Source organism: Gekko japonicus, unplaced genomic scaffold (genome assembly GCF_001447785.1).
Source record: "Gekko japonicus isolate JY-2015 unplaced genomic scaffold, Gekko_japonicus_V1.1 scaffold3212, whole genome shotgun sequence".
Lineage (NCBI taxonomy): Eukaryota > Metazoa > Chordata > Lepidosauria > Squamata > Gekkonidae > Gekko > Gekko japonicus.
The window spans coordinates 4,217-12,388 of NW_015170989.1; the positions used below are offsets into that span (position 1 = coordinate 4,217).

At 48.7% G+C, this 8,172-nt stretch overlaps 1 protein-coding gene across 1 annotated transcript in view; it reads left to right on the forward strand.

Annotated features, from left to right (window-relative positions):
* The first annotated feature begins 2,325 nt into the window (after positions 1-2,325).
* CHRDL2 (chordin-like 2) overlaps positions 2,326-8,172 on the forward strand; it is a 44,822-nt gene continuing 38,975 nt past the window's right edge. Inside the window, exon 1 of the mRNA XM_015418985.1 lies at positions 2,326-2,668. Coding sequence (XP_015274471.1) covers positions 2,587-2,668 — 82 coding nt within the window. The 5' untranslated portion in view covers positions 2,326-2,586. The remainder of the gene's footprint in view (positions 2,669-8,172) is intronic.

Below are 8,172 nucleotides of genomic sequence, written 5' to 3' on the forward strand. Positions count from 1 at the left end.
CCCTCACAGGGTGTCTGTTGTGGGGAGGGGAAGGGAAAGGAGTTTGTAAGCCACCCTGAGACTCCTTCGGATAGCAAAGGGCGGGGTATACATCCAATATCTTCTTCTTCTTCTGCAGTTTGGCGTAGTGGTTAAGTGCGCGGACTCTAATCCGGGAGAACCGGGTTTGATTCCCCACTCCTCCTCCACATGCAGCTGCTGGGGTGACCTTGGGCCAGTCACAAGAAATGTTCCCTCTAAACTGTGGAGTCTTGTGAGCAATAATTCTAATTTGTGAGCGACTGTCATTAAAGTTGTGAGCGAGCAATTTGGCTACTGCATAAATTAGTTTGCTCTGGAGCCACCCTTCCTGAGCTGAGACAGAAATCTGTGAGCCGGAGGCTAAAAAACTGTGAGCTAGCTCACACCAACTCAGCTTAGAGGGAACACTGGTCACAAGCAATGTTCCCTCTAAGTTGTGGAGTCTTGTGAGCAAAAATTCTACTTTGTGAGCTACTGGCCTAAAAGTTGTGAGTGAGCAATTTGGCTACTGCATGAATTAGTTTGCTCTGGAGCCATCCTTCCTGAGCTAAGACAAAAATGTGTGAGCTGGAGGCTCAAAAACTGTGAGCTAGCTCACACTAACTCAGCTTAGAGGGAACACTGGTCACAAGTTCTCCCAGAGCTGTTCTCTCAAGGGCAGTCCTCGAGAGAGCTTTCTCAGCCCCAACTCCCACACAGGGTGTCTGTTGTGGGGAGGGGAAGGGAAAGGAGATTGGAAGCTGCTCTGAGACACCTTTGGGTAGTGAAGGGCAGGGTATAAATCCAATCTCCTCCTCCTCCTTCTCCTCCTCCTCCTCCTCCTCCTCCTCCTCTTCTTCTTCTGCTGCTTCTGCTTCTTCTGCTTCTCCTTCCAAGAATGGCCCAAACCACTGCCTCTCCCATGCTACTGAAGCTTCGCTTGGACCACTGGCACAGGGTTAGGAGGCAATGCCCCAGCGCATCCCACACCACGGATGGCCACCCAAGCTTCTGTGGCACACAGGTATCCCCTCATTGTGCTTCCCCAAGCAGTGGCTAGTGAACCAGCCCTGCCTGTCTCCATCTTACATGCGCACAAGATTCTTTTGTACGACGGTTTACGGATGCGCACCGAGGCAGGACAGTGCAAATGGATCTCGACGCAATCGTAAGCATCATCGCAGCAAGACCGCTTTGCTTTCCCCCTCACACTGTTTCATCCAGCCATTGCGCTGAACCTGTACCCCCCACACTTCCCGCCTTCCTATCCAGTTTGGTGCATCGCCTAGACAGCTGGGTTCGAATCACGCTCAAACTACGGTGGCTGAAAAATGATCTAAATTAATACTGGTGTTCTGTTTAATGGATGCAGACTTATATTTAGAGAAGGAAGGAAGGATGTGGAAGAAAGGAAGGAAGAGAGAAAAAGAAGAGAAGAAAAAGAAAGGAAGGAAGGACATGGAAGAGAAGAGAGAAAGAAGAGAGAAAGAGGAAGGAGGGAGGGAAGGAAGGAAGTAAGGAAGGAAAAGAAGAAGATAAAAAGAAAGGAAGTGGAAGGAAAGAAGGAAAAGAAAAGATGAAAATGAAAGCAAGAGAGAACAGAAGTAGAAGAAAAGAAGGAAGAGAGAAAAACAAAACACAAAAGAGAAAGGAAGGAAGGAAGAAAAGAGAGAAGAAAGAAAAAGAAGACACGAAAGATAAAGGAAGGAAGTGGAAGAAAAGATGAAAAATGAACCAAGAGAGGAAGGAAGGATGGATGGAAGGAAAGGAGGAAGGATAAAAAGAAAGGAAGTGGAAAGAAGGAAAAGAAAAGATGAAAATGAAAGCAAGAGAGAACAGAAGTAGAGGAAAAGAAGGAAGAGAGAAAAACAAAATATGAAAGAAAGAGAAAGGAAGGAAGGAAGTGGAAGAAAAGATGAAAAATGAACCAAGAGAGGAAGGAAGGATGGATGGAAGGAAAGGAGGAAGGATAAAAAGGAAGGAAGTGGAAGAAAAGATGAAAAATGAACCAAGAGAGGAAGGAAGGAAAGGATAGAAAGAAGAGAAAGAACAAGGAAGGAAGGAAGTAGAAGAAACGAAGGAAGAGAGAGAAAGGAAGAAGGGAAAAACAAGGAAGAGAGGAAATGAAGAGATGGAAGAGAAAGGAAGGAGGGAAGGAAAAGAAAAGATAAAAAGAGAGTGGGGGGGAAAGGAAGAGAGAAAAAGAGAAGAGAGAGAATTCCTAGGGAAGGAAGGGTTAAAGTTTTTCAGTCTTCGGCCCCTCCTGCTTCTTTGATTAAGAAAACTGAAGGGAGGGGGAAAGATCTTAAAAGGCCGGTGTTCAGGTATCACAGTCTAGTTCTTTGCTTTCCAAAGGAGGCGTCTTTGAAGAAGCGTTTGGCGGCATCAGAGGCAGCTGTGGCTGAGGTGCGCGGAGAGCATCTCTTTTGCTCTCCCCACGAGTGTCTCTACCGGCTGACTCTGTAACTACCGCTTGGCGCTTTCTCTGCCCCTTGGGAATTCTCAGGAGAGAAAGTGCTTCTTGGATCCCCCTTTTTCTCTCCCCCATCCTCCGCTCTCTCCTGTCATCCCACCTTGAACAGAAGAATGATTGCAGAAGTCAGAGAGATTATTTTTGGCCTGGGATTCCTGCTTCTTTCTTTGACTCCGGAAACAGAGGCGATACCCGGTAAGTAACTAGAACAGGAGGGCTGGAAGGTGATGGGTCGCACGCACGTACACGAAACGACGACTGAGGGGTGACATGATCGAGGTTTATAAGATTATGCATGGGAAAGAGCAGGTAGAGAAAGAGGTACTTTTCTCCCTTTCTCACCATACAAGAACTCGTGGGCACTCCATGAAATTGCTGAGCGGTCGGGTTAGAACGGATAAAAGGAGGTCCTTCTTCACCCAAAGAGTGATTAACACTTGGAATTCACTGCCACAGGAAGTGGTGGCGGCTACAAGCATGGACGGCTTCAAAAGGGAATTAGATAAGCATATGGAGCAGAGGTCCATCAGTGGCTATTAGCCACAAGGTATAGATAGGGACTCTGGGGCAAGTGATGCTTTGTATTCTTGATGCTTGGGGGGGGGCAACAGTGGGAGGGCTCCTAGTGTCCTGGCCCCACTGGTGGACCTCCTGATGGCACCTGGTATTTCTGGCCACTGTGTGATACAGAGTTTTGGACTGGATGGGCCTTTGTCCTGATCCAACATTGGCATCTCTTATGTTCTTATGTTAACCCACTTTGAATCCACTTTCAGTGCATGTTCCAACTGGATTTTTACTTGTGTGAACTGGCAAAATGCCCCCTCTAAGCTGTGTCGTCTTGTGAGCAAAATGTCTACTTTGTGAGCTACCGGGCATTAAAGCTGCGAGCGAGCGAGCGATTTAGCTGCTGCAGAAGTTAGTCTGCTCTGGAGCCAGCCTTCCTGAGCTGAGACAAAAACCTGTGAGCTGGAGGCTAAAAAACTGTGAGCTGGCTCACACTAACTCAGCTTAGAGGGAACGCTGGTTGGAACATGCCTTGAAAGTGGATTGAAGGTCGATTGTTTACGGTGCTTTCACACACACACACACACACACTAAACAACGCACTACCAATCCACTTTTTTAATATTTATAGTTTTTTATTGAGATTAACTTTAGGAATATATAACAAATAGCGTAAGCGTAAAAGAACAAAGTACAAATACAACACAAACATATTATTCTAGCTTGTAACTTGATGAATAAGCTGACAATCCTTCTGACATAGCAATTTAACACGCTAAATATAGATTTCCTTTAAACTACTTTGCATTTCATTAAGGATTCCGATTGATAAACATTCGATGCACTTTGCAAGTGGATTTTGATGGGTGTGAAACAGCAAAATCCACTTGCAAACAGTTGCTAAAGTGGATTGAAATGGCATTATTTGGCACGCGTGAAAGCGCCCTTATGTGGTCATGCGCACGAAACAAACCCCTTTCGATCCACTTTCAATGCACTTCCCACCCGGATTTTGCCAGTTCACACAGTAAGAGCGGATTGGAAGTGGATTATTTAGGAGGCGTGACTGCAGACGTCTACCCTGCATCGACAAGAAGCATTATTCAGTCGTGCCGAGCAGAAATGGGGAAACGGAAAACGTTCTCTAGTGGTTCTACGTTGTACAGAAGAGCCGGTTACGAATTCCTCCGGAGCGCAGTCAAGTTACTTCTGTACGCCTCTTCTGGCAACCCCAAACCCATTGAAACAAATACTCTCCCGTTCATTTTACCAGGCGTGCCCCTGCAGATCTTCTGGGTGGATTGTGCTGTAAAGGAGCAAGATGCATTTCGGTCTGTTGCACATTCATTACTGTGGATCTGTGGGTTCAGGCTCTCTCTTGGCTCTCTCTTGATGAATGGCGCAGGGATAACCTTGGTCGTAGCCATCTCTTTCCTTCAACTGCAGCTTCCCCAGGGTTGGTTCTCCAGCCCAGGCAACTGAATTGGTGCCCAAGTACCACAGGGGGCTCAGTTAACTCTCAGCCATTGGTGGCACTGGAGGTGATGGGCATCTCCCATCCGTTTGGTTGAGTGGTTGAGCAGTGGAACAGACTGCCTTGGGAGGTGGTGGTGGGTCCTTCGCTGGACGTTTCCAAGCGGAGGCTGGACCCAAGTCTTTCGGGTATGTCGTAGGGCTGTCTTTCGGCTCTGCTCCTGCAGAGTGCAGCTTCGCTGGACGTTTCCAAGCGGAGGCGGAACGACCATCTCTAGGGTATGTTGTCGGGCTGTCTTTCGGCTCTGCTCCTGCAGAGTGCAGGGGGCTGGGCCGGATGACCTGCAAGGTCCCTTCCGACTCTAACATTCTGTGATTCTATGATTCTATCAGCTTGTACTCCACCAATCCAGACTGGTAGATATTAGCTTTGATTGTCAGCTGCAGGGTTCATTTCCTGCAGGAGCTCACAGGAGCGGCGTTCCGACAGTAAAGAGCCCAGGGGGCGGGCACATGCAACAAGCCCCGCCCCCTGCTCCCAGCAGCCCTCAGTCAGAGCAAGAAGCAGCGAGGTAAGTTGCAGAGCCCCCCTGCCCCCCCCAGTCCAAAACAGTCCAGTGGCACCTTTAAGTCCGAGTTTTATTCAGGTACAAGCTCTCCTTCCTCTGCGAGGACAGATCTGCACGTTCCGCCCCCCAGCAATCCAAAACAGTCCAGTGGAGCCTGAGTGGTGGGTGTTGCCTTCTGACACACTTCCGGTGATGTCAGGGGGTGTGGCATATGCAAATGAGTTATGCTAATGAGCTCCTGCACCTCTTTTTCTACAAAATGACCCCTGGGCTGTATCTTTGAAAACAAATGTATGCCTCGGCCTTTCTCTGATGCCACTCAGAAATCGGGGACGAAGGCAGGAGCCCTAGAAAAAGAAGGGGGGGTGCTGAACAAAACACCTGTAAACATTTTGTGCCCTGACCTGGTAGATCTCAAAAGATCAGCGTGGATGACCTTGGTTAGTGCTTGGATGGGAGACCGCTACAGAAGCCCAGGGCTGCTACGCAGAGGCAGGTCATGGCAAATCCACCTCTGGATGTGTCTTGCCCTGACCTGGATGAAGCAGGCTGGCCTGACCTTGGCAGATCATGGAAGCTAAGCAGGGTCAGCCCTTGTTAGTACTTGGGTGGGAGACCACCGAGGAAGCCCAGGGTTGCTATGCAGAGGCAGGCCATGGGAAACCGCCTCTGATTCATCCATTGTTCTGACCTGGATGGCCCAAGCTGGACTGATCTTGGCAGATCTCAGAAGCTAAGCAGGGTCGGCCCTGGTTAGTACTCGGATGGGGAGACCACCAAGGGAGTCCACGGTTGCTACGCAGAGGCAGGCAATGGCAGACCCCCACTCGACCTCTCTTACCTCGGAAACACTACAGGCTTGCCCTAAGTCAGCTGCAACCTGATGGTGCTTTCCACTGCCACCACCATATATGTTGAACGGTGGTCAGATCACTTTCTTCCAGCCTCCCATGAACTCACCCGGATTCCTGGTACCCCAAACTAGATTTCTATAACTTGCTGTGTACCATGAGAGCCAGTTTGGTGTAGTGGTTAGGAGCGCGGATTCTAATCCGGGAGAACCGGGGGTTGATTCCCCACTCCTCCACGTGCAGCTGCTGGTGTGACCTTGGGTCAGCCACAAGTTCTCTCAGAGCTGTTCTCTCAAGGGCAGTCCTCGAAAGAGCGCTCTCAGCCCCACCGACCTCACAGGGTGTCTGTTGTGGGGAGGGGAAGGGGAAGGAGTTTGTAAGCCTCTCGGAGACTCCTTCAGGTAGTGACGGGCAGGGTATATTCAGGTAGTGACAGGCAGGGTATATACAGGTAGTGACGGGCAGGTTCCTATGTACCAACCAATGTAAGCCACCCTGAGCCTGCTCGCAGAGAAGGCAGGGTACAAAATAATAATAATAATATCATCTCTTCTCTTCTTCATACATTGATTAATCAATTAATTAATTAATTCATAGTATGCCTTCCTCAATGTCTCTCAAGGGAAATTAGACACTACAAATCTATGGGATGAGTCTTCAGATAAGAAAGGCAAGAGGTTTAGGATAACAGAAACCCGAAACAAGCCTAGAATATTAGACACGCAGATCAAAAGCAGAAAAGCAATTACGTCTTTTGATACAATGCAGGAAAATGGTATTACATCATACAACGTAGGAGAATCCTATGACTCCAGTAGAAAACAATGCCTGAATAGCAGGGCGATACATACAGCAATCACAAGCGGGAATTAAGATTGCTGGGGAAAAGATCAACAACCTCAGATATGCAAACGATACCACTCTAATGGCAGAAAGTGAAGAGGACCTTAAGAGCCTCTTGCTTAAAATAAAAGAGGAGAGAGCAAAAGTGGACTTGAAGCTCAGCATCAAAAAAACTAAGATCACGGTATCCGGCCCCATCACTCCTTGGCAAATAGAAGGGGAAGTCGTGGAAGTAGTGACAGACTTCACGTTCCTGGGATCCCAGATCACCGCAGACTGTGACAGCAGCCATGAAATTAAAAGACGCCTGCTCCTTGGGAGGAAAGCGATGGCGAACCTCAACAGCATGATAAAAAGTAGAGACATCACCCTGCCAACAAAAGTCCGCATGGTCAAAGCAATGGTATTCCCAGTAGTCATGTATGGCTGCAAGAGTTGGACTATAAGGAAGGCCAAGCGCCGAAGAATAGATTCTTTTGAACTATGGTGCTGGAGAAGACTCTTGAGAGTCCCTTGGACTGCAAGAAGATCAAATCAGTCAATCCTAAAAGAAATCAACCCTGACTGTTCCCTGGAAGGCCAGATAATGAAACTGAAGCTCAAATACTTTGGCCACCAAATGAGAAGGGAGCACTCACTGGAGAAGACCCTGATGCTGGGAAAGATTGAAGGTCAAAGAAGACGGGGACGGCAAAGGATGAGATGGTTAGACAGTGTCATCGATGCAACGAACATGAAGTTGAGCAAACTTCAGAGGATGGCGGAAGACCGGAAGGCCTGACGGGAGCTGGTCCATGGGGTCGCAAAGAGTCGGACTCGACTGTGCGACCGAACAACAACAACAGAAAGCAAATCAAGAGTAAGAAGAGCAGACCGAGCAAAGATCTGCTTCCCTGCATGCAGAGAGGGAGCATGCAGCACAAACCTTCCTTTCGCTGCCTCTGCCAAAGGTAGTTCCAACCTTGCAAGCAGGGCCTGACCTTCAGTGGCAGGGCTGAACCCAAGGCACCGCCCATGAGCATCTTATAAGCAGCAGCAGACTTGTGAGCACACACGGCCACAGATACGGCATGAGATGGTTCTCTCGTACCCATTCTTTAAAAAACAGGAGCCAACGTCACTCACCGTCCAGCGGCCGGCACACAGGTTCTGGATGGCTCCTGCTGAGGCCTCTAGGATAGGAGCAGTTTTGCTCTCCTTCAACAGTGAGATGTATACGCGGACAACTTCTGGCTGGAAGAGAAGCTCATATCCTAGCAAAGGAAGATAAGAGAAGTCACAGATGAAGCCCTTCAAGTACGGGGGGCGGGGCAAGGGGGGGGACTAGGATAGGAGCAGTTTTGCTCTCCTTCAACAGTGAGATGTATACGCGGACAACTTCTGGCTGGAAGAGAAGCTCATATCCTAGCAAAGGAAGATAAGAGAAGTCACAGATGAAGCCCTTCAAGTACGGGGG